The 26,623-nt window shown below is 39.2% G+C and overlaps 1 protein-coding gene across 22 annotated transcripts; it reads left to right on the forward strand.

Moving 5' to 3' along the window:
• On the forward strand, window positions 1-26,017 carry BCLAF1 (BCL2 associated transcription factor 1). Of its 22 annotated transcripts, none has more exons than XM_030489393.1 (15): window positions 191-334; window positions 6,193-6,331; window positions 7,377-7,450; window positions 7,954-7,996; window positions 9,513-9,636; window positions 10,515-11,420; window positions 12,892-13,563; window positions 13,675-13,844; window positions 16,514-16,619; window positions 17,542-17,626; window positions 18,337-18,512; window positions 19,633-19,813; window positions 23,515-23,661; window positions 25,288-25,497; window positions 25,644-26,017. In XM_030489393.1, exons 5-15 carry the CDS (start codon window positions 9,533-9,535, stop codon window positions 25,647-25,649), a joined length of 2,763 nt encoding a protein of 920 aa, XP_030345253.1. In that variant the 5' UTR covers window positions 191-334; window positions 6,193-6,331; window positions 7,377-7,450; window positions 7,954-7,996; window positions 9,513-9,532; the 3' UTR covers window positions 25,650-26,017. The 22 variants fall into 22 exon arrangements, 19 of the variants coding, with proteins under 19 accessions (XP_030345255.1, XP_030345249.1, XP_032775890.1 ...); XR_003991820.1 differs by lacking the exons at window positions 191-334; window positions 7,954-7,996 and adding exons at window positions 576-802; window positions 18,646-18,810; XM_030489390.1 differs by lacking the exon at window positions 191-334 and adding an exon at window positions 586-802.
• Window positions 26,018-26,623: the final 606 nt, after the last annotated feature.

Consider the following 26,623-nt stretch of genomic DNA (forward strand, 5'->3'; position numbering starts at 1 on the left):
AACTTCGTGTTACTCCAGCCCTAGCTTGAGTGGCGTTGTACTTCCCAGCCGACCCAACACCTTTGTGCACCAGACACACCACAGCCCGGCGCTGCGCTTCCCCGGTGCTACAGCAACCTCGGGCGGGCTGTTCCCGGCTGCTGTAACGCTGCGCTGCACCCGGGCGATTCGCGCACATCTGCCGCAAAAGCGGCTGCAGTAAAGCGCCGCGGCTACGCGATCTCCTTCCTGCTGCGCGGGAGCACCGGCCGCCAATGCCGCTGGACGGCGCCCCGCCGTGCAGACAAGCCCGCCCGAGCAGCTCTGGTGGATGGACGCGTACCCCGACCCACAGGTAACCGGGCCGTGGCGGGGGGCCCGACCCCTCGGATCACTCTTTGAGGGGGGCTGGGAGGGTGTAAAAGGCGACAGCTTTACTCGTGGCGCTGCGGGGGCAGACGAGCTGCAGCCGGCGGGGCAGGAGCGCCCGGCCGCGGGACGCAACGTGGGGCAGGGCCCCGCCGCTCACCGCGGGACACGGGCCCTGGGGGGGCTGCCTGCGGTCTGCTATGAGCACGGCGAGCCGCCATCTTCCTTGCGGACAGCTACCCAAAACCAAGATGGCGCTGGGGCGGTGAGGTGTGCCGGTGTTTTCCCGCCCAGCGCGGAAGTGACGGCCCCGCGGCGGCGGCCCACCCCCCCCTCCCTTTATGGTGGTTTTTTCTTTTTCCCTTTGGGCCCCGCGTCTTTTCCTCCGGCGAGACGGGAAATGGCCGCCGAGCCGCGATAAGGGAGCGGGGCCGCCGGCAGTTCCGCCCCACAGGTGAGGAAGGGGCGGAGGTGAGGGGGCCGCGGGGAGGGTTTGCGGGACGGTGGCGTGCCCAGCCGGGCAGAGATGGCGGAGGGAGGCTGAGGGGGAGCACCCCCCCCTCCAAACTCCCCCGCCGCGCCTCCCCTCCCCCCGTGCCCGCGCGCCGTCCCGCCCTTCCCCGCCGCGTGACCTCGGCGCTCCGCAGCCATTATCCTGCGCGTCCCGTCCCCGCACCCCGCCATTCCTCCCCCTGTGGTGGCCGCGCCGGTCCCCGGGGCGACGGGCACAACCGCTGCCCCGGGGAGGGGCCGGGCGGCCGCCGCCACCGCCCTGACGCGGGCCGCCACCGCCGCCTTCTGCGGGAGTCGGGCCGAGCCGGCGTCGCTCCTCCTTCGGCCTGGACGGCGCCCTGGGGAGCGAAGGTAGAGAGGGAAGGGACGGCGGGAAGCAGCCGTGGAGCTGCCTAGGGCTGGTTCGCGGCTTCTGGAAGCCCGGCGCAGGAGGGGGGAGGTGGAAGGGGCGGCCTGGCCCTCTGGGCCTCCACCCCGGCCGGCCTTGCGTTGGCAGCCTTTCCGCCTTCCCTGTGGGAGATAGGTCCGAGGAGGTCGCCGTGCAGCGATGGTTACGGGAACATAAAACCTCCCCGTTATGCTCGCGGGTGTGACTCTGGGGAGGGAAGCGGCGCTGGGGTGAAAGGGTGCTTCCCGCTGCTGGATCAGCCTTTATACGCTCGTTGGAGGAACTTCCCTTCGGGCATGACTGCGGTTCAGGCGCTTGTGCCTTTAATGCTGTGCTCCTGGTTGCCTCTCTGCGCCTTAACCGCCCTGTTTGGAAACGCCTGCGAAAGCCGGTGAGGGGCTGGAGTGGGTTTTATGCCCCTTGCCTAAAGGGGCTATTGTGTTCCCGGTGTTGAGCGTGCTGTAGCATACAAGCTTTGCAGGATCTTGGCCTTTATTTTTCATTTGTTTTGTAAACCCCCTACTTTTTTGCCTCTGATTTTCTTTCAAAAATCAGATTCTCTTTTTGTGTGTCATGGTGGTCCTTTACCAAGTCAGTACAACTTGTCACTTGTTTATCTCGGAGATAAGGAGGTAGGTCAACAGTAGTAGTTAAATTTTACTACAGAAGGCCCCGGGGGCATGCACTTGAGTTCTTGACACTGCAAGTAGTCACTGCTTGAGTAATGGTTGGTTTATTATAAGTGTATGAAAACGTCTCTTGGAATAGTTGTTCTCAGTGTGGGCAGGCTTGATTAGAGAGTGTGGGGTTCCAGGAAAATGCTGTCTAGCTGTTGTCTTTCTCCTCCTTCCTCATCTTTCTCCTCTCTGATAATCTCATTGCTTTAGACAAAAGTGGGGGAAATAAGATGGGGTAAAGGCTCTGGCTCCAAGCTGCACTCCAAGCATGCAGTTTATTGTGGAAGGGAGAGAAGGAATTGCTTCCTCCCACTCATCCCTTTTGATGTTGAGTGACAGGCTGTGCTGAATGGCAGGAAGAGGTTTAATGTGTTACATATATCAGTACTTGGGGTGTGACTGCCTCTCTTCTGACTACTGGCTCCATGGCTTGAACAAGGCTTTAGTGGGCCTGACTCTGTGGAACAATTCCTCAGGTGAAGGCTGTGGTTGAGGGAATCTGTGTTGCGGGAGGTAGGGGGAAGCATGTACCATGGGGAAAGGCCTGTTGTCATTGGGGATGCAGAAAACTTGGAGTAGTTGTAGGAATTTAGGAAGGGTCAGCAGGGACCTGTTCTTTGGTGTCCTGGTGTATGTATTTGGATGGATTAGTTTCAGGCTGGTTGTCAAGGAGAGATTGTGGCGTAGGGTTTTGAGGAATGCCAGAGAACGTTTGGGGTTTGTTTATAAATAGTGGAGATAGGTGAAGGAAACTAGTGAAGAAAGTAAGCCTTTGGGTTACAACTGTATTCAGTTTATCTGTGCGAGTTTCTCCTAAAGGTATTCTGAAAAAGTGCATTGCTGTCTTGTTCATTGTGCTGGCACTGGCCTCCACGCAGCCTTGTGGTAAATGGGATCTGGGAGGTGATGTGGCTGAAGAGTCAGCTTTGTCTTTTTGTCCACCGTAGTGAGAGTAATTTTCTTCTGGGTCAGTTGACTGCTGCAGCTCAGCAAGCACCTATATGACTGTCGGTCTTGGAACAGATGAGGGGGGAAAGATAGCCTTTTCTGCAGCAGCATGCTCATGGTTTATTGCAAAGAGATTGTGGAAACTGCGTATGAAGGGCAGTTGAAAACACCGTGTTTAAAACAAATGGAAAACAACAAGAATGGCTACCCAAAACGGCTTGTATCCAAAAGCATGCTAACTCCTTTTTGTGTATTGACAAAATCCTTAGAAATAGTCACTTTGATTTCTGTGTTTTTAGTTAGAGGAGAAACATGCTTTTGTTTGCCAGTGGTATTACATAAAAGAGCAGCTAACAATCATATGACGATTTCGCAGAGCTGATTTTACTACTACTGAGATGCTGGGTTTTGACTTAATTTGCAAATATTTTATATTGTTTTCTATAAAGAAATGAATGAATTGGGCGAAAAAAGGCTTTTGTGTATTTTACTGTTCCAGTCGACTGTTCATGCTGTGATTCTTAAATGGGTCTGTTTTGTCTTTGTAACTGTGTGGGTATTATGACGAAAATAGCAAGAATATAAAATAGGGAGGAGATATGCTTCCCAGCTCTTATTTGTACATTCCAAGATTGGGCAAATTTGCTGTGACATTTTATTATCTGTGGGATCAATTATTGATGATCTGAATAGCATGGGTTTGCAATCACTAATGAAATGCATTCTATTCTATTTGTGGTATGCCACTGTTAAGTTTGTAGTGCTTTAAAAAAAAAAGGGAGGAGGGAGATAAAGGGTGGATGAGAAAGTATAGCAGATGTACGAGCACTCAATAGATGCATTACACTACTGTTTCAATCAGACTGGCTTTCTTTAATTCCGTAGGTGTATTATGAGAGAATATTCAAATTCTGTGGGGATTTCTTAAAGACCATTCTATCCCCTTTTGTTTTGTCTTGATTGTGTAATCCTTGTTGCTTTTGAAGCCTGAATCTTTGAATGGAAATGCATTTTGGCAACAGCTTGTGAATTACTTTAACAAGATTTTGATTTAAATCTTTCTGACAGCTTTCAAGTAATGCTTAAGCAAGAGAAATGTAGACTACTAAATAACTATGAGGGATAGCTAAAATAATGGAGCTAAGAGGAAGCAGTGTTTTGCTAGTGTAAATGGGTGTAACTGCTGAAATGTCTTCAGAAACTTCCATGTGTTGCAGAACTTTTAAAATGGCTTAACAGATAAATTGCATCTGCAGTCTGTGTACTCTGAAAAAACTTCGACATTAGTGGTGTAAAAAAGACTCTTAAAAATAATGTTTAAAAGGAATTTGAAACAGTGTTCTTTGTCTTCATTTTTCTTTTGAACATACCAAATGCTAACAGTGACATTTACTTTCTCATTATTATGTTGCTTGTGATGGGATAAGCCTTATTCTGTTGTGTATTTTGGTTTTGTTTGCTGGTTACACTTGCTGTCTGAGCCTGATTAAAGGCACCCAAAGATCTTGATGTGAAGTCATTAAGAAACTTATCTTGACTCTCTCGTTGGTCATGATGTGATTCACTGTCTGACAGGTAATGGACTACTCATTTCTTAATAAAGTCTAGGTTTCCGTGTTAAGGTTTGGTTCTTTGGGCACAGGGGAGGGGTGTGTGTGTCTTGTGGGGTTTGGTTGTTGGGGTTTTTGTTTGTTTTGTTTTTAAGCTACTTGTAAGTACTGATAAAAAGCTTAGTTTCCAAGTTAGTTGCTGCTTATGGCTTTGCCAAGCTAGTTTCAAGGAAGCTTTAAGACTGCGGTGCTGCCAAAAGGCGCAGTCCTGTCTGGATGCCGTTGCAACTTCCCTGTGTTGGCCCAAGCATTTCTGGGGCTGTATTGTGAACTATATGGGAAAAATCATTTGTATTGAAGCTCACCCAGGCGGTCCATGTGTTTTCTGATCTAAACTGCTATGTGGCTGCAGAGAAATCCTTGCCCTGGCATAAGGAAGGGATGAGAGGAAACAAAGGATGGGACAGGTGGGACTGTTTCTTTAAACTAGCAGTGCCAGCTTATTCTGGTTTAAAGTAACATGGAGCTACAGCAGCTTCCTTTGTAATACCCAGATTTTCTAACACAGGAGTGAAATGGTTGAGAGCTAAGCCCTAAATGTGGGAAAAGCCTTTCCCATATTTAGGGCAGAAAGCAAGGGGAAAAGAAGCTTGAGTTGTAAAAAAGCATGTGGTGTTTCAGGCATAGACCATGTTCCTGGTGGTCATGGTCCTCTTTCAAAAATACTCAGTGTTGGTGATGTCATCTTTTTCTTCTTCATTGCCCTTTACCACTTGCAGTCTTACTTGACATGATGTAGCCACTACAGACAGACAGTGAGCATGAGAGCCTACAGGAGGAGGCTGTGGGTCATTTTGTTTGGTACCATGAAACAGTTATTTTGTAGTTGTGATGCTTTCAAAGGAATGTGTACTTTTTCTGTGAAAGTGAAGCATGTAGAAGCTTGCTGTTATAAAGGAGCTGTATCTCTATATATTTCTGTATGTACCACTACTTTCTAAGTTAGTTTTAATAGAGGTTAACAAAATTTTAGATTCTTGCATATTGTGAGAACATTTACACAGACAAACCCTTATTCAAAAAGCAGCTGTGTAGTCTTCTAGTTTTTATTCCTAAATATGAGTGTTTGGAAAAGCGGGTTTTGTGTGTTAATCTTTTACCTATTTCAATTAAATGGAAACAAAAGCTACAAATAGTTGACTTTTTTTATTCAATAATTAAGGTTTTCTACTCAAAGCTTTTTCTTTTTTTTCTTTTTTTTTTTTTTAATGTTATATCCATACTTTTCTGAAAGGGGGCAAAAGAAAAGAAAATTAGTGAGAAGGCTGGCGAATATATTTTAGCTGCCAGGGTTGGACGTGGTGTATCCAGTGACTGCTGAAGGGACAAAAAACCCCGCAACAAAAGTGTGGCTACTTCTTGCCTTTGCCAGTTGCTGGAAAAGATTCCTGAAACAGGAACTGACTGACAGAGGTTAAACTATAATAGTTTAAGATCCTGTCTTCTGCCCAGAGGTTTTAAAAGTGAAGTAACTATTTTGTTATATATCCCCAATATCTAAAGACTTGTCTAAATTAGGATTTTAGATTTCAGGTAACACCAACAGATTGTTTTTGAAAGTCAGAAGTAGAGATGATTTACATACTGATTTAAAATCTCAGACTGAACTTCTACTATTTAGCTGAAGTTTGTATTACTTTTTCTGTATTAGACTTCTGAATGCCTTAATTAACCTTTGCTAGCTAATACCATCTCACCTTTTGTCTAGACAAGATCTGAAATGGTCCGATACACTACTGTGCTCCTTCAGAGACTCATGCTTGCTGATGATGAGAAGTAAAAACTTAATCTTATTAAGGCATATGTTTTGTAGAAATTGGAAATATCTTGGTCACTACTAGTGAATGGTAAGTGGACTTTTGAAAGCAGTGTTTATGAACACAAGTGCTACATTTCTTCTTTTAGATTAAGAAAACATTGAAAGCATCTATGAACAAGTGTGAAAGTGTCATTTAGGAGCTGTGGATGCCTTGCAGCTTTGGCTTTAATGAATAAATTGTTGAGTTGCAGCATTTCTGGGAAATCCTTCTCGTTATATTGAACTAGGACAAAATTCTGAGTTGCTTTACTGGAATTGGAAAGTTTGGTTGATGTCGAGTGAGGCTACAAATATATGCAGAGTCTTAAGGCTTTGAGGTAATTAAAAGTTGAGGCCAGTGAAAAGTTTGTACATTTGAGACTAGCTTCATTATTACAGTTATGCTCTGTTCCTGCATACCTGTGAAAGAACTTCTTTTTAAAAGAGTTGTTAGTTATTTAAGTACACATTTCATACAAGAAGGTATAACAGAGTATAAATGTTGCGAAAGAAACCTAAAGAGAAAGCTTGCACTGTTGTCCTAAGTCCTCATCCCTTTTTTTCTATTCCCCCTCCCCCCCCCCAAAATATAGCTCCAGTTATCATGAAGCTGGATGTTAGAGTTCCAACTGCTCTACCAGTTTGCCACTGTCCTTTTTGCTCCCTCCTTCTGGCTGTATGCTGTTCTTTCCCCCATAATCCAGCTCTGGCACTTGTTTGGCCCTTCATTAGGCCAGTTCTATAACTTAACCATATGATAGTGATTTCTGGGTGTCAAGAGCCTGCTCACTGAAGTACCTGAAGGGTGTCAGGGCTGTTGTGAAGGTGAGGATAATGTGTAGTACAGCCCTGTAAGCAAGGCTGAAGGAGGAGTGATCACGTATGGAAGGGGAGTAGGATTTGCCCCTTGGCAGTGGCTAGCTCTTGAACTGCTCCAGTCTTAACATGGAGCTTCGCTGAATCCAAGAGTAAATTTGCCAATTCGTGTGTTGTCTTTTAATGATAAACAGATTAACCCATGTAAGCAAAAGGTATTACCTGCCCTTTAGTAAGAATTCACGTCTTTGACAGTCTCTTATTTTTATGTTCTATAGGGATCAATATTGCTGAAAGCACAAATAGAGAGTTTTGAAATAATTGCTTCATTGGCACCAACCGACGGTTTGAGGTAAGATTAACTTAATTGTATTTTGAAATGTTCTGATTGTACCCGACCATTTAAAATGAGAATTGATTTTGTTTTCTTAAAATTTATGCTTGCAGTAAGACATTACAATATCTAAAACATTCTGAAATTAGCTTATCTCTTGTAAAGGTCGACTATTGTACAGTATGTACGTATTTGTTGAACACAGAATGCAGATGTATAAATATTCAATACAAGGAAAATCAGTTTTCCTTTAAAGATGAGATTGGGTTGTATGATAAACTTACTGTGCATCTGAAGTTTGGTCTGCAAATTACTTGTAATAACAAAAAAAAGTGTTTTTTGTATCACTCTTGGAAAATTGATATGCTTATGTCTTACAACAATTTAAAGCCTTTAAATTTATCTCGCCTGTGAGTAGATAAGCATAAGAGATTATAAGCCATCTTCTGTGAGTTTTATTGAACACAATGAATTAGAAACCATCTTCTGAGTATGGGTTATGCAAATTTGCTTTTTAATAGAAGGAGCCAGTAAAAGACATCATTCAACATCTTATTCTCTGAGGTAAATATTTTTTTCTTAGTTAAATGGGAAGATAGTTTAGGTTAAATTTGATTTTCTTTTTTTGCTGGGTTAGTTTCAGATGAGGTTACATCTCTTTGGGGCTATACAAACTCTTATGCTACTGTGGTGGGGAAAGTCATCTGGGGCGGGAGGGACCAGTTGATAGGGGACAGATTGATGGGCTTGCTTCTTTTGGGTTCTCTTACAGATGTCTAAAGTCTCTGAGATATTGTTAACTTTAAATTAAGCTCCAATGCTGTTTATTTGTCTTTATATAATCTTTCTTGTTACCTGGGTGATATTTCAATTATATAAAGTACCTTGTGACAGAAAGTGCTTGTTGCATTGAAAATACAAGCTCAACACAGTGATTTTTAGGCTTTCATGCCTGTTTGCAATACAAAAGCTGAATGTTTGGTTTTCCCATTTTTGTTTTAATTATTATGAAATGATGATGATTATAGGTGCTAAGCATACAAGGGCCTGAAATTGGGTAGTTACTCATTCGCAGTTTATATTCAGGTTGTCTAATGTGACCCCTTTTTTTGTTTGTTTTTTGAAGCTGGGCAGTTTCAAAAGAAAATGGTAATGGGTCAAAGGTTTTTATTAATTAAATTGGGGATTTTTGATCGCTGATCTGAAAAGGAAAAGGTTTGTATGTTTTTTATGGTTAGCACTAATTCTAAATATTTTATGACTGTACATAAGAAGAAATTATGAGTTTATTTTCTTTTAGGACTCATTGCTTTATAATCAACTGTAGTTTTCATAGCTTAATTTGAGCTGAAAAATGTTGAGTTCTGTTGCAAGCCGTGTTATTTAAGTAGCTGTTAAAAACCTCAAGTTGACCATGCATTTTACGTGTAGTTTAAAAAGTGAAGTTAACCTAGAGAGATGCAGGGTGGGCATATTGACCGGTGGAAAATCGGATCAGAGTGATAAGCTTTAGTACGTGTGGTTAAGAGAAATAATACCCCTGGCTCAAACCGACAACTGCTGTACAGAATACTTCAGGGCTTTTTTTTTTTTGCATATGTAAAAGGTACATTTCAGGGGATTGTGAGGTCCTTTCAGAGAAAGATCGGTGCATTGGAAATGCAAGGAAACTATAAACCACGCAAACAGCAAGGATTTTGTTTAAAATATATACAAACGTGTAATTGTCCAGACTTGTTATTTCTTGCCTTAATTTACAGAAATGTTTTTTTTCTTTAATGTTGCTTCCTCTCCTACAGGATCAGTTTGCAATTAAATCTGGAAAACCTTTGACTGTTATACTTTCATCTTTTCAGACAAACCACATACACTGTAGCTATGTTAAATTGTTTAAAATGTGGTTGAGCTTTCCATGTACTCATATTGACTTCAAAGTTCTTTGGTTTAGGAAATGCTGTATCTCTTTCTAAGCTCATTTTAGGATATAAAAATTTTGTTCATTTATGTGATTTACATGGACTCTAAATAGTTGCTTTCCTTTTTCCACCCCCCTCCCCGCACTGCTTTTTCTTTTGGGAAGGAGTATATCTACTGGGAAAAATGGGTCGATCTAACTCTAGATCACATTCTTCAAGATCAAAGTCCAGATCTCATTCCAGCTCTCGGTCAAGATCCAGATCACATTCTAGAAAAAAGAGATACAGGTGAGTTCATGTCTTACTGCATGGAAAGATAGTTCAGTGTATTAGTTGTTGTCTGGAAATTATTTTTTTATTTGCATGACGCTGTGGCAAAAGTGAGCCTGGGATTTTACTTCATTTTATGCAGTAGATAAATTCTGCTTTGAATGTAATTTCAATTAGTTTGATTGTTTAATACTTGGCTGTTTATTCTCTTTTCCTGTATCTCAAGATAATTCAGAATGCTAATGTTTCTTCATGATTTGTGGCCTGTTTGGTTCTCCCTTCTTACTTTCTCTTTTCTTTCTCTAGTATCTTTCACTGTGGTTTGTTCTGTATTTCTCACGCAGCTTTTCAGATCTGGAGAACTTAAGGCTTCAGCAGATAAGCTTTGCTGTATCTTGTCTTCTCAGTTGCCTCCAGCTTTTTCCTCATCTTTCTTACTAGTGAACATTATCATCTTCCATAAAAGAAGTGGCTGAATTGAATGTTTACTGCTGCCTCAGCTGCTGTCCACAGGCTGGCATGTTAAACTGGGGGTCATGTAACTTCATGTTCCAGGCTGAATCATGGTGGCTGAGGAACTGAATGCCATGCTCCAGAGTGGTGATAATCTCTGATAAAATGGCAGAGCAGGCCACTGAGGCTAGTAATGTCTTAATTATGTGTTGCTGAAGTCTAAGTTTCACAGTCCTTAGGAGTATAGATACATTTATTCATTTATTATAATCCTTTGAGACAGAAATAATAAATAAAGAGATTGTAGAAGTTACCTTAAGATTGTTAGTCCGCTTCCTTTACCATTCTTTCTGCATTTTAGAAATGTAGCATTTACTGTCAAGGCGCTTTTTCTTTTTTAACTCTCCAATTGTCAAATATTAATGTTTGCTTTTTAATTTTAGTTCTAGGTCTCGGTCAAGGACATATTCACGGTCTCGCAGCAGGGATCGTGTTTATTCTAGAGATTATCGCAGAGATTACAGAAATAATAGAGGAATGAGACGTCCCTATGGTTACAGAGGAAGAGGTAGAGGGTATTATCAAGGAGGAGGTGGTAGATACCATCGTGGAGGTTATAGGCCTGTCTGGAACCGAAGACACTCCCGAAGTCCTAGGCGTGGCCGTTCACGTTCCAGAAGTCCAAAACGAAGGTCTGTGTCTTCTCAGAGGTCCCGGAGCAGATCTCGTCGATCTTACAGATCTTCCAGGTCCCCAAGGTCCTCTTCATCTCGTTCTTCATCCCCATACAGCAAATCACCTGTCTCTTCCAAAAGACGCGCGTCTCTGGAAAAGCAGGCAAAGAAAACTGAAGGGGCTCCTTTGCAAGATAGCCCCTTGAAAAATAAATCACAAGATGAACAGAAAGATACATTTGAACATGACCCATCAGAATCTCTTGACGATTTTAACAAATCATCAGCAGCTTCTGGCGACATTTGGCCTGGCCTTTCAGCATATGATAACAGTCCAAGGTCACCCCATAGTCCTTCAATCGCCACCCCACCTAGTCAGAGTTCATCTTGCTCTGATGCCCCTTTGCTTAGTACAGCCCACTCAGCAAAGGACACACCTCAACATTCCCATTCCATTCAACATAGTCCTGAGAGGTCTGGCTCTGGTTCTCTTGGAAATGGTTCTAGCCGTTACAGTCCTTCTCAGAATAGCCCACTGCATCATATCCCTTCGAGGAGAAGCCCTGCAAAGACAATCCCATCACAGAGTGCTCCACGTGAGGAGGCTCGAGCACGGTCATTTTATCCTGAGGGTGGTGATCAGGAAACTGCAAAAGGTGGAAAGTTTATGAAAAGGTAAGAATTGAATTATAAGCCTACCGTTGCCTTTTAAAATGCTCCCTGTCACAGAGTTTAGGCAAGATCATCACTATTCCTTGGAAAACACAATATGGAAGGAATACTATGGAATAAATAGTACTGATTTTAGTCTGACTGGAATTTAGCTAGAAACATGCCTTCTCCTCCTAAGATGCTTCAAGTTCTTGGCTGTCAGCTAGTGGAGATAGGGACATGTATCCTTGAGGAAAAATCGGTTTGTGCTTTTCCTTTACAGTGTATTTTCTTATGGTCCATTTACTGTTAAGAAAAATCTTAATTGGAATAGTGAGTGCATCAGACTTGCTTGTTTGATAAAGAATTCTGTTCAAGTATTTTAAAATTTTAATGCTTCGTGTAGTTTGAAATGCAAATTCTTTGGAAGGCTAAAAATGCAGATGTGGTACAATGATTTCTTTGTTAACATAAACAGCATTGATTGCTAATTGTGTGGTGCAACTTTGATGCCTTGACTTGTATTACTTATGGAAAAGGGTAGGTCTTAGAATTATGTTCCAGGAATACCACTGATGTGAAAGAATGACAAATTTAAAATTCAATGTATATTTTCCAGTTAACGTAAAATTCTTCAACTTGCTCTTAAAATGTTGATACAGTAGTAGTTTTTAAAAGTTGTAAGAATCTTAACTGACGTTACAGTTCCCTTTTAATGTGACTTGCACTTCAGTGGATTTCTCATAAAATGAATTACAGAGCAAAGCTGTGACTATGCTATATAGATTTGATCGTAGGCTTTTAAATGAATTTGTCCAGTCAGTGATTTGTTATGTAAAAATATATTGCTTAGACAATCAAAAATATTACTTCCCCTGGATTGGATGTACTGGAGTCAGTGAATGTATTAAGATGTATGTGAAAATAGTGTATAGATAAGGCAGTGGCTGAACTAATTAATTGGTGCGTTTCTGTGTTTAGGAGAGCTGCCTTTTAAAGGTTCCTTGCTTATACACAGTATAGTGAATGCATTAAGCCTCTGTCAGACTTTGGAATTCTTTAGAAATGTGCAGGATCTTGAAAATAATTCACTTTTTTTTTTTAAAATGGTATTCCTTTAACTTTTGCACTAAAAGAAGTACAAAAAGAATTGCAGTCTAAATTACTGCATTTCATGTGAATTTGATGGAAAAAAAATGACTGCTGTAAGAGAAAATGATTAAGAAAGAACCAACCACTAGCCTTTTTTATAAACTCAAGCAGAGAATTTCTGGGTGTTCTATAGAAAGGCATGATATTCTTCAAATGCCTCCAGTAGTACATAGATGACACTGGGCACAGTGTTAACGGTGTGCGAAGTGTTGCATGCTGAAGTTGAATTGCTCAGAGGAATGTATTTTCTTCTTCTTGGTGTGGGATTGACACAAAAGAGGAATGCAAGTGAACTGGAATGAATGCAATCCAGAGTTACCAGTCTCTTCTTTGCTATCCACAGGTACACAGATGAAGAGTCTAGAGTATACCTGCTTGATAGGGGTAATACCAGGGAGAAGGAGGCCCAGAAGGAGAGAGGATCAGAAAAAGGGAGGACAGAGGGAGAAAGGGAATGGGAGGAACAGGAAACTTTAGATTTTTTCGTTGATAAAGAGCCCGGGAAAGAAAAGTTTAATGACTCTGAAGGGGAGGACACTGAGGAGACTGAGGATTACAGACAGTTCAGAAAGTCTGTCTTGGCAGATCAGGGTAAAAATTTTCCTACTGCATCTCACCGGAATGCTGAGGAGGAAGGAGCCAAATACAAATCTAAAATACCAATCAAGGGCAATAGAGAGAGCGATGGATTTAGAGATGAGAAAAGTTATAAGCTTAAAGAGACTGGCTATGTAGTGGAAAGGCCTAGCGCAACAAAAGATAAGCACAAGGAAGAAGACAAGAGTTCTGAGAGACTAATGATGAAGAAAGAAACTCAGTCACCTGAGCAGGTAAAGTCTGAAAAGCTCAAAGAACTCTTTGATTACAGTCCCCCTCTACACAAGAATCTGGATGCGAGAGAAAAATCCACCTTCAGAGAGGAGAGCCCACTTAGGATCAAAATGATAGCCAGTGACTCCCATCGTCCTGAAGTTAAACTCAAAATGGCACCAGTACCTCTTGATGATTCCAATAGGTAAATTATTCCACATTACAATGTGGTTCTCCACCTGCCTGCAGCGTCATTCATCTTTATTTAAACTAGTGGTTTCTTTTTGTGTGTTTCTCTCTTGTTGATGCATTTTAGACCTGCTTCCTTGACTAAAGACAGGCTGCTTGCTAGCACACTTGTCCATTCCGTCAAGAAGGAGCAAGAGTTCCGATCCATCTTTGACCACATTAAGTTGCCACAGGCCAGCAAAAGCACGTCAGAGTCATTTATTCAGCACATTGTGTCGTTGGTTCATCATGTCAAAGGTACGTGTTCAGTTTATCATACCAGACACGGGTCTGGCAACTTCATTTAAGCCTGTTTGCTGTCTCTAGTAGAGGAAGATTTCAGCCCTCTTCTAATGTTGATGTAGTCAGATTTTGTTCCTTTTGAGGTACATGTAAAAATAATTTGAAAAATAATAGCCACAGAAGCTAGTATTAAAAAGAACCCCAACAAAACACAAGTTGTGTAGAGGCATAATAGTGGTTATACTGTGTTTCTGGATAAGTTTTTGAGCTAAGCAGCATGTGAAGTTTGAGTATTTGCAGTGTATTTTAAACATATTACATCAGTCTTATTTAGTTTTATTTTAGTGGCTCTACATACAATTTTATATTCAGTGGTGTAGTGTGGGTTGACAGGTCTCTTTTGCACTGTCAGCACAATGGCATTCCTTTTGTAGCACCCTAGAGCTCATTTCCAGGTTCTTACTAGAACAGGGCTTTTGTCTCAATAAGATGTAAGAAAAACTGTGCTCTAAATGATACTAAAATACACTGTGACATTTCATTTTATTCCTTTTTGACAATATTGTAGTGCTGGAGCCAGGAATTTCACTTACAGGAACTTGGCAGTGGCTAAATCAACCTCCATAAAATTAATTATACACTAATTATTTTCTGATTTATCAGTAGTGGCTGCTGCCTAATATAAACAACTAAAAAAAAAACCCCTCAACCGACCACCATGATCACAAAAAAAAACCCAAAACCCAGACCATCAAAGTAGATCTATTTAATTTAGCTCCCGTATTCTGTCAAAGTTTTCTGATGGGAAAAATTGCTAATTCCTTAAAACCCTGTGAGGACGTCTGGAGAGTTCCTTAAATGCTTTCTTCCCCATAGTATTTACTTTATTTCCCTGGGCTCTTGCCTTGTTCTTGTGTTTAATGTACTGGGATAGTATGGAAGAACTTGATGGTGAAAATAATTTTGCTCTATCATCATACAAAGAGGGAATGTGAAAAGACTTAAGTGATCAGTTTCAGCATATCTAAGCATTGTTTTTTAAGATGGTTTAGCTTTCAAAATCGCAAAGATTTGTGTGCTAGAATACGTGCTAAGGTTCCAAGGAAAGCCTCATTTTGTTGGCAAAATTCAGATTACTAAGGTCAAATGATTTGCTGCATTTTGAATGACTTGTAAAGGAGAATGTAATAGCAATAATAGATAAGGTATTAGATGGAAAAAATTCTTATTGGGACACCTGTTTAGAGTTTGTTTTGAAAGCGTCTATTTTATTGATGTGTAAAGAGATTTAAGGCTCAATCCAATGAGAGTTTGTGTAAGTTTTTGCTTATATGGTACATATGTAGGCTGTAGGTGAAGTAATTTTGCTGAAACTCACACATGCTGATCACAGTATAGACTGTTTTTCTGTAAACTCTTGTGTGTTAAACAAATACCTGGTAAATGTAACAGCTTAACAGCCTATCTGGTCAAGTTATTAGAACATGTACAGTTACAGTTGTTTTTGAAAGCAGAACTTCTCTTTAAGTTTCAAATTTACTGTGGTCTGTGATCAGATTTTAGTAACTCTTGACAAATGGAAGTAATGTTCATTATTGGTGTGATGCGACCAGTCTGAACAGCTCTTTTTTAATGTAGAGCTGAAAATGCCCAGTGATGTTTTCTTTTTCATTGTAACTAGGTCCTGGAATGTGTTTTGAAATGGCAAAATCCATGTTACAAAAGTAAAATAGCTGTTGAAAGATACAGATGCCAAACAGGCAAAGTTGAACCTTCTGTCTTCCTGGCAAAAATGGCATAAAAACAGAGTTGCTAGCTCAAATTCCTGTGTTTGGTGGAATTATGATTGAGGCACTACCCTTGTAGTGGCCGTTTCAAGTTTTAATGGTTGGTTATGAGAAAATACTGGATGCCGGGCGGTAAGTTGATACAGATGTATGTTGACCTGTTAAGCAGATAGCTTGCTTCATATGTAACATTTCATAGCTCATGACTTTATGTATTTCTATATTACATTTAAACACGTTTGTTGAGCTGGTTTTTTAAAACTGAGTTTTGCTGTTGCTAATTTAACTGTCTCTGAAGGAAAATCTGTCAGAGAAGTTGTCAAGTTTGCCAAGATGCCAGATGCTTAAATGAATTTATTTACATATAGGTGTGTTAGTTGTCTTGGATTGTTTATCATCACAGCTTCAAATCAAGAAATTGTATTCCTTTAAGAAATGACTTGTTAGGTCATTCATGTAGTTATTGAAGCATATATTACTTAAGTGTTTTCTCTCAATTAACTCTTTAAGTTAAAGATAAGATAAATGGTAAAATGTACTTATTCATGACTCAATTTCATTTTCTCTTGTGGACAAAGTATAACTGTTAAGAAATTGCTCCTTTCTCTTTCATTAGAGAAAAATGTTATTGAAAATGCAAGTTTAATCAGTAAATTATGCCTGAATTAGATACAATACAGTCATGACATAGTTAGAAGTAGACTTGCAGTGATGCTGTGCACTGTTATTTTGTTTGGGTTCCAGAATGTGTAAAAATAGGGAAAACACCACATTTGCTCGTCCCGATAGATTTATTGAAAATACTTTGTTTCTTGCCTGCTACTTGCCTTTGTCAGGAGTAAAATACGTCAGTTGAATTAAACTAATGAAACAGTGTTTTTCTATTGTAACCAACAGAGCAATACTTCAAGTCAGCTGGAATGACCCTAAATGAGAGGTTCACTGCATATCAAAAAGCTACTGAAGAACACTGCACCCGACAAAAGAGCCCAGAAATACATAGGTATATGTTAACTGCATATGTAGACGCTTTGTGTTTCAGATAATGTCTGAATTATTTCTTTTGAGAACCCAAAATAATTTTTCTAATCCTTATGGAGTAATGTGTCAATTTCTGTGTAAATACAAAATACCAGAAAACCCCACCAACGCCCCCTTCCATAAAAGAGAACTCATCTGAGCCAAGTCTGGCTTCATCTGTGGTTTTGTAGCAGATGTCTTCTCTACCTGTGTACCTCATTTGGGATGTATTTACTTTTCTCACATGCAGTGCTCAAATATTGAGGGGCATATGTCTTGAAGATGAAAAGAAGCTCTGTACATGCATCTTTTATTCTTCAGTATGAAATGTTCCATCTCATACTACTTTAGGTTTTGTGTGTGTTAATTTACAGCAGTTTTTTTGAAAACTCTTGAGAGCCTGAAAGGTAAGAAGGTGGGCATGCAGATGTAGTTTGTGAACACGTGCTATAGTTTTATGATGGAGTGTACTATATTTGTGTTGAATGTGAGGCTATATTATCTCCATACTCAGTATCCAGCTATACAAGTTTCCCTAACAGTCAAGTATTTTTGACTTTACAGCATAGTCTTGATGACTTCTAGGGGGAGGGGGTGTCAGCTGGCTACATACACTGATCTTTTGAAATAACTCATTAAAGGTTTTTTGCATCTTCAAAGCTGTACTTAAAATGTGAAAAATCAAACTGCCTGTTTGTGTGTTTAGCGTATTTTACACAAAGCAGAACCAAAGTTTTTAATTTTTAGTCTGCTTTTTGTATTCTGATGGTGGGGCTTTATATGCAAAAAGTTTGTTCTACTGCAAAAACGGCTTGTTTCTCAGTTTTCTGTGGAAAAGAAATGTCTTGAGGCCATTAACAGTCACATACACACATGGCAAGACACTGCTTCTATTTTACATTTAGGAGGATTGACATCTCTCCAAGTACCCTGAGGAAGCATACCCGTTTAACAGGTGAAGAGAGAGTCTTTAAAGAAGAAAGTCAAAAAGTAGGTTCAAAGTAAATGTCCCATCTGTATTTCTAAACTTAATTTGTGTCCCTTTAAATCTGAACTTCAACTTGGTGTTTGTGTATAAAAATGTAAAAATAATTTGTATTTATTGTCTTTGTCTTGCAGTTAGAACATTTTGTATTCATTTTTTTTTTTCCCTTTGAGTAGAACATGTTACCAAGAAGCCAGTTTATGTAGTGTGATTTTACTATATTGATAACGTGGCATATAAGATCAAGTCTTCTTCCACCTTTCTGCTTGGACATAACTTGGCCATTTGTGTGGTGCTAAGCTGCCAAAGAACAAAGAATAGAAAGGGTTGGGGGGAAGTGCTGAGGTGGTCAGTGGGAAGTATGGTTGAATTACAAAGGCACTTGTACTCTGTTAAATCAATTCACCAGAAGAAATGAATACTTGAACCTAAACCATGTGTTATGGTCTGCCTGCATGAAAAACTAGATATCCCGTTGGCTTGATGGGAATGCTTGTTTGAAACTGAAATTCTTAGCTGTTCTTTTTTTAGATCTAGCCATTGCATGTAAAAGGCGTTCACTTAAAGCCAATTTGTCTGCTGAAGAGTTTGTTGAAAAATAGGTAAACTCTATCTTGCTTTTTTGAAAATCGCTGCCCAACTTGCCTTTTCGTTCAGCTTCTCTTCTGGATGTTTTATTTCAAAATTTTGTTCCAAAATACATATTTGTTTACAGGGAGATAAAAAATTAAGATGTGATTCTGCTGATCTTCGGCATGACATTGACCGACGTAGAAAAGAGCGAAGTAAAGAACGAGGAGACTCAAAGGGTTCCAGGGAATCCAGTGGGTCAAGAAAGCAGGAGAAAACTCCAAAAGATTACAAGGATTACAAATCTTACAAAGATGACAGGTAAATATTTGAAGTCCCTTTATAGGTTTTTAGCTTCTAATTAGCCTTTTGTAATTGTAAGCTTAATTGCTTTCAATTTTCAATGTATAATGGAACATTTAAATTTAAACAATTAAAATTATTTGTTTTACAGCAAATATGTATTATCTGTCTTTTACACGGCTTATGGTGGATGAGGACAAAAACTTTGGAATAGCAAGCTAACACTGAAAAAAAAATGACAAATTAATCTGTCCTATTATCCAGGCTACATCAGGAGGTTGGACTTCAATGCAGTACATTTCTATAAACAGTTTGTGTAAGAACTTTGGTTCGTTATGCTTGATTCCGCACTTTTTCAACTCATAACACCCAGAGTATGAGAATCTTACTGATAATTAGGTTTTAATATGGGTGAGAAGGGGAATTGTTATTTTTATCTAAAGCCAGTGGGCTCTTCTTAAGAAAAAAATGTTAGCCTATCTCAGTGGATACTGTGTAGCAGTGGTAAGAGTTACTTCAGGTATGACCTTCTTTTGACTAGAATATTAAAATCTTGTAAATTGGGTCAAATTAGAACCACTATGGGGTTACTAAAAGTCTTGCTGTAGGAATGTTTTCCCCTGCTTTGTACTGGATATACTATGAATTTTTACTTATGCTTTCTGTTTCCCATTTACTTTCTGACTTTGGTATCCACATTATCTTCCACTGGCTAATTCCCTACAGCCATCTCTGTAGGGAAGCCCACGCCATATCTTCTCAAGTGTGCAAACTGAACTGTGTAAAGTTACTGTAAAACTGCCTTCAACTTCTGTTTTTCTGCCTCAGAAGAAAGGCAGAACTTAAAAGTAACAGAATCTCTTCATGGCACCAAAACCTAGAAAAGCTGTATTTGCAGTTTGCAGACTGCTGCTTTCCAACTCACTAGCAATAATACACATTTAGTGCATTTGAATGTATTAAGAGGAGGCTGGAAAGTGGAACTATACTGCAGCTTAATGCCTGAAATACGTAACATATATGTGATTTTATAACCAGAAGGGGGATAGTTTTTCATAAGAGACCTGTTTTAGTATAGCATGTTACAGACTGTCTAGTACTTTTAAAATAGCACACAGTGTATCTTTTTATTTTTCAGTAAACAAAAAAGAGAGCAAGACCGTGCTCGGTCCTCCCCATCTTCCTCCCCATCTTCTTCCTCATCCAGCTCTCGAGAAGAAAAGGATTGCAAGAAAGAAAGGGATGAAGAGTTCAAAACCCACCATGAACAGAAAGAATACTCTGGTTTTGCAGGAGTTAACAGGCCAAGAGGCACCTTTGTAAGTTGCTCTCTTATTTTTACCCTGAATTATGAACACTTGACTGATAGTAATCGTACAACAAATAAAGTGAGGAAGCATTGCCGTGATTAATGTTAGGCTAGACTTATTTCGTAGCAGTGACTCTTGAATTCCTTTATGTGATGTACCAAACCTGGCAAGTTGTTTGATTTGGGTTTTTTTTCCCCAGCACTGCCCAATAGCAGTTAATTGGTGTGCAGATACGTTAGCATGCCACTAGAGACCCTAGCAAAGGATGGGAAAAATTACTTCTTGCTTCTTCCTTGCTCTTAAGTAGTTACGTTGTTTCCTAACAGGATCTGAAAAATTACCTTTCTGTGAAGATTAAATCTTGTGATTTGTTACCTCTTAACTCCCTGCAGCTTCTGTCACTTTCCCTGTCACTTTGTTTGGGTTTGCCCTCCTTTGTGATGCCTGCAACTTGTTAAGTAGAGAATGGCACGTATTTAAAAACGTGCATCAACTTTGAAACAGCTGTATTGAGGAGAGGAGATGGTATACTTGTGCTTTGGGGTTTTTTCTTCCAGTGTTTCTTTGGTCTGCACTAGCCACAGTGAGCATGATAGCTCATTAATTTAGCTCTGGAATGTGTTTTAGCATTGTGATTTGGAAAGTAACACATTGACCACCACAGTCTTAAGAAAAATTGTAACGTTAAAACTTCCATGTTAACATAGTTACTGATATTTAACTGAGAAATGTAGTAGTACTAGGGAAGACTAGGATTCAATAAAGGAGGCCTTGAAAAGGTAAGGAACATTTAAACAAAACAAAACAAAACCCAAACCCCCAAAAAAACATCCCAACCTAAAAAACAACAAACCCATACCAAAAAAACCCCAGCCAAGCCCAAACCAAAACACACATACAAAATAACTCTCACACACAAGAAATAAAAGCCCCCAAGAAAAGCAAAACAAATGCAAAAAAAAAAAAAAGTTCAGTGTTTGGGTGGGGGGAAATCTGCCAAATAGACTTACATAATGGGTAGGAATAATTTTATGCTTTCATAATAGTTCCTTCATGTAGCCTATGATTAACACTAAATAATGCTAACAGGCATTGACAGGTATAAACGTACATTGAATTGTTTGTAGTAGTGTAAAAAGTTTTGAACTACACATGAGGGTTTCTGCAATGCATGTGGGGTGTGCAGTGCTTGAGTTAGGGTTTGAATCTTCCATCTAAAAAGCTTTAGCTACTTAGAAGAAAATTAAACATTCAACATTTTCTAACATTAAAAATGCAGCATTTCCTCCCATCTTGGTTTTTTTTAAATACGATTATACTAAGGATCATCTGTTTGGCATAAATGTGTAAATCCTTGCATGGTGTAGGCATCAAATAGGACAATATCAGGACAGTCTGTAGCTATGTGAGTTAGTGGCACTGAGTTAATCAAAGTAGAGCTTAAAACCCCCTCTCCTGTCAGAGAGACAGTTGAAGAAAATTCATAATAGGTGGAAGCCTTACTGCTTTGTAAAACCAGATTGTATGCATTGTGAAAAAGATGCTACTTTACATGAAATTCAAGTAGGTGTGAATTGGAAATTTAATAGCCTTCTAATTTAACTAGTGGTGACTGCCAGTTTTGACTATGCAATAACTGGTTAATGTTCCCTAGTGGGGAATACATGGTCACACACAGGCTTATTGAACAAACTGTGCCTGGACAGGAGAATCTGAGTAGGCCAACCTGTTGCCTTAGATGTTCTCTTTAGGGATACAGGTTGGGTAGTATTGAAACATACAGACTAGCTAGTGTAGGAATGTTTCTGTAATTTAGGTTAATAGTGGCTGCATTCCAGTAAATACTGCTTTGCTTTTGGAGTAAATAAAATGTTTTGGTTGTGAATCCTTCCCAAAGCAGGAAGCTTTGATATACTTGGAGAGCACAGATTGCTGGATGAAGACGACTTCAAGCTAAGCTGTCAACTTCGTGTTAAATCAGCAAAGATTTTTCACTAACACTTGCTGATAGACTGTAGTGTTTAATTCTAGGTTTCTTGTACATGAAACAGGAATAGTTTTAAAGTAGGAACACAGAAATAAGGATAAATAGAATCTTTTAATGACACTGTCATTAGTATCCAGCTCCTAAAGAATTCTGTGTTTTCTGTTTGAGTTTTTCTGTATAAAATTTACTTTTCTTTGTTATGGTCCTTGCAGTAAGTAAGCCCATAAATATAACATCATAGTAGACTTCCCATCCTGTATTTCTTTGCCTGAAACATGACCTAGTGGGAAGGAGCGTGTCAACACAGTGTTGAAGCAAGCCGTAGATATTTTTCCTGAAGGGAATCTGATCATAGGACCTAACACCAGGAAACGCTCATCTCTTCTTTTTTTTAAAATCCTGCCAATTTTGTCTCTACATCTCTTTTTCCCCCTAGTGTGATACTGTTTGTTGTGCCCTAATTTTGTAAAGGTTCCAAAGCTATTGGAAATAAAGCATGTAGTATTTCCTCTCTTGTACAGTGGGGTTTTCTTTCTGGTGGTAGTCTGCCACTTTCCACCTGATTTTCTAAGCAGGGTTTTGGGTGTTTTGTTTCTTAGACACTTGCCCTCTCCCTCTCCTCCACGCATTTTTTGATAGGTCTTAGGAGCCTTTTACAGATTGATTTTTAGCCTCTTTGATTTCAGAGTACTTTTAAAACTGTCTAGCATAAATTCAGCAATAGAAGTGTTGGAGCTTTGTGGAACTAAGTCCTTTCAAGTTAGGGGTTTTTTTTGTTTGTTTTTGTTCTATGTTTATGGAACATACTTACTTCTAATAAATGAATTTCCAGTCATATTTTTGTAAAGTTACTCTGAAGCCCCAGTTCTGTTTGTTTAACTGGGCTGCTTATGGAAATTGTGTTCCGCAGGAACTGCAGGTTTTAACAGTCTATCTTCCTAGCCTAACCTTTGTTCTCTCCTTGAATGGAGGATAGAAACTGTCATTTAATGTTTTCTACAAGCTAAAAATTTACATGCTGAGGGAACTGTATATATTACTTAGTGTATTCTGAGTTGAGTATTTTCTTTATTGCTGTAAGACTTTTCAGTGCATCATTTTAAAGTCCTCTTAATTCATTATAAATCGGGACACTATTTTTCACTTCAAGCATTGCTGCTCTGTACAGTACATACTGTTGATTGTAGTAAAGAAATGGTTCATTTGAAATAGAATTTGCCTAACGTACATTTCTGAATGTTGAAGATGTTTCAGTAACACGAAGTGGCTATATTTATTTGAGAACTGCATTGTTTGTGTGTATTCTAGAATCACTTCCTCATAACCAATACAGCTGACTCCATAAATTACATTTCTTTTCCCCCTGACAGTATTCTACCTTTTTCAATCTAGTTTTTCTGTTTGTTTTTGTCTGTGAACAGCTTCAGAAGCTTCTTCTGACCTTTTGTTGCAACACACTGATTTACCAGCAGTCAAAGGAAATTTCATTTTGGTGGTTGTGGGTCAATTTATGTCAAGAACTCAAATGTGTTTCAATAAAGTTGAATAGAATCATTATTTGAAGGTGAATGCTTGAATAGATTAAGGTAACATGTCAAATTGAAAATGGTTTTACGCTTGCAGATACTGTAATTAAGCACAGAAAGCATTTTCAGTAATAGAGAACGTGAACTCTTCTTTGTGGTTTTATGTAAATGGATTAAATGACATCTTGGTTAATCAGTTTCGAATTAGGGGCAGAGGAAGAGCCAGAGGAGTCTTTGCTGGAACAAATACTGGTCCCAGCAACTCAAATACTACTTTTCAGAAGAGACCGAAGGAAGAGGAATGGGATCCTGAATATACCCCAAAAAGCAAGAAATACTTCTTGGTGGGTGTGGAGAACTCGATACCTTATGCATGCTTTTGTTTTTTCAAACTTTCTACAAGTGTAGAAGTAGCATGCATGTACGGACAGGGACTTCAGTTATGTAAATGTGAGGATAGCAGGGTTGTTGGAGTGCCTGGTTCTGCTGCTTTGGTGTGTTTTTGCAGCAGGCTGTGTGGCAGTAACTGAGGCCTGACACAGAATTCATGTCCAAAACCTTCATCAGTGACTGGGCAGAGAAGGCAGACTCAGACTAAAATTACTAAACTTAATTTTGAATCGAAAATACTTGTTCTGTGTTTTCCTGGATTTATGTCTATATGGCATTCAAGTTTTGTCTTACCTTTGTCTGGAAGTCTGCAACAGTGGAAGATCAGGAAAACCTGACAGTGTTTGTGGATGTATATAGGCTGACTCTGTTATTAGCAGTCCTTCTGTTATTGAGTAGTGTGATAGCCATAAAATCACCTTATTTTGCATTTTCCCCCATCTGGATTATGAAAGAAGGACTGTTGGTGTAACCACTCAGTAAGTAGTGTAGTACGCTGAACACATAAGGAAATCCAGTGATTTCCTTAGCAATGCAAATTTCTAAGGATATTGTTTCACTGTGGAAAAATGTTAAGTAGGGAAGATTAGACCTTCTCCTGAAGCATTATAGCTTGTCACATACATATTAACAGTTAATCCAAGAAATAATGCAGTCAAAATTTGGATGTTTGCACAAAGAGTTCTCCTCCGTCTCCCCACACTTATATAAACCTTTCTGATCTGTAAGCAGAAAGATACGATAATCTGTTAATTCAGAAATTCTGTGATAGCTAGAACAAGTAATTGTAGCTATTAATTTTTTTCTTACACCTAAAAATGTTTTTAATTAAAAAAAAGCCACCCATTAACTGTTCTTAACACATAATTGTTATAAACTGCTTTATATAGGTGTGGTATGTGTTAAATAGTTCAGATTTCTTTCCAAATCACAAGTAAAAAGAGCAGATGTTGAAGCAAGTGTACCTCACTCTTCTAAATATAAACCTTTTTCATATGAAATAATTGCCTGTAGCGTTCATGCAGTGCATGGGATGATTGTCAGAAGATTAACCAAACCATGTAAGCTTATATTTGGTAGCAAGATAGCAAAATTTAAACTAATGAACCAAAGAAACTCAACTGTCGTTAATGTCAGATTTGAACAATTTAAACTTCATTTTCCCTGTGTTGCGCAGGTGAAGCAGGGTTTCTGAAAACTGCCTTCAGTTACCCTCCCTTAATAAGCATAAAGAATTCTATCTCTGCTTTGAAGTAAAAATAAGAAATCCTAGCACATTCCTCGAGCTTCTTTCTTTAAAATCACAAATATTTTTTTTTCTCAAAACTAGTTACTTTATTCTGACTGAAGTGACAGATAACTGATTTGGTACTCACAAACATTTGAATAGGTCCACAGCTAATAAGGGCTCTTAAAACAATTTATTATGATAAATTGTTTTAAAAAGTTCTCTTAATTGTTTGGGGGTTTTGTTTTGTTTTGTTTTCTCTGTATAGTATAAACTTAATATAGAGTACTAACACGTAAGGGGTATGTTTAAGAGGTGTTCTAACCTTGCTCTTTGTCTGATATTATTGTAGCATGATGATAGAGACGATGGTGTGGATTATTGGGCCAAAAGAGGAAGAGGCCGTGGTACTTTCCAGCGTGGCAGAGGGCGTTTTAGCTTCAAGAAGTCAGGTAGCAGTCCGAAGTGGACACATGACAAATACCAAGGGGATGGAATTGTGGAAGATGAAGAAGAAACGATTGAGAATAATGAAGAAAAGGACAGACGCAAAGAGGAAAAGGTAAACTGTTTAGTGAATTGCAGATTACACAGTTTATCTTGCAGGATCTGAGATAATTGTGTGGGTGTGGGGGGGGATCATGTGAAAGGTTTTGGAGTTGGGATTATTAACATTTTACAACAAGACTGTTTTCTTTGTTTCAACAGGAATAACCCTGGAAGAAAGTTGTAGCTGAAAGAGCAGCTCTTGCACCACCCACCCAACATTTTTAATATGTTTTTTTTTGTTGTCAAATGAATGTAAGCATTTTACTTAAATTTTACTGTTGGAAAGTAGTTTAGAGGGATTGTTTTTGTTTTAAGCCTTTAGAAAAAATTCTTGATATAGTAAACTATGTTAATGATCGTACAGGTAGAAAGTAAAATATTTGTAACAACTTTTAAGAAATTTTACTGTTTGTTATATGCAGTGTAATTCTGCTTTGTCCAAATATATGGTCAAGTACAACTCTAAAAGTTTTGATTCTCCCCTATGTCTGTGTTTTATTCTGAAGTAAACTTACAGCTCTGCACACCTGAAATCTTGGAGCAGCATTTTTTATAAACCGATTACTACTTCTGTGTTGCCTTTTTATAAGTACTGTATTTAAGGGTATCCAGTCATAGCATAAGTACAGACAGTTGTGCAAACAAAACCACCACAAAAGTCCCTCAAAAGGTAAAACAAGATAAATTAAAACCTGAATCAGTAAAGATACTTCAGATATACTAAACAATTCTGTAAAGTGTGAGCTCTGTTACAGTGCGCTGGAAGTACCTTTCTTTGGAACTCCATTTTATAGCATGTGTAAATTTGAAGTTACAACTCAGTGGTAAAAGTTCATTTAGCAAAAGGTATGAGAAGTGACACTTTCTTCAGTGCTGATTTTTAAATAGGTGTGCTTCTAGTATTTTTGTAGCCAAAGTGCAGAAGTTAGCCTACAATTGTTTTGGTTGGTTGGCTTTTTAAACAAAAGCAACAGGCCCACAAGCTTGTTTTGGTGGTAGGTACACTTTTAACCTACAGAATGTTAAGTATGACAGTAACACACTTGAATTACCACAACAAGGACATTCTGATACAAGACTACTTAAGTTTTTCTTCCTCAGAGTGCTATAGATACAGTAAATCTTACTATTATATGGAG

Source organism: Strigops habroptila, chromosome 6, assembly GCF_004027225.2.
Source record: "Strigops habroptila isolate Jane chromosome 6, bStrHab1.2.pri, whole genome shotgun sequence".
In the NCBI taxonomy this organism is placed as follows: Eukaryota; Metazoa; Chordata; class Aves; order Psittaciformes; family Psittacidae; genus Strigops; species Strigops habroptila.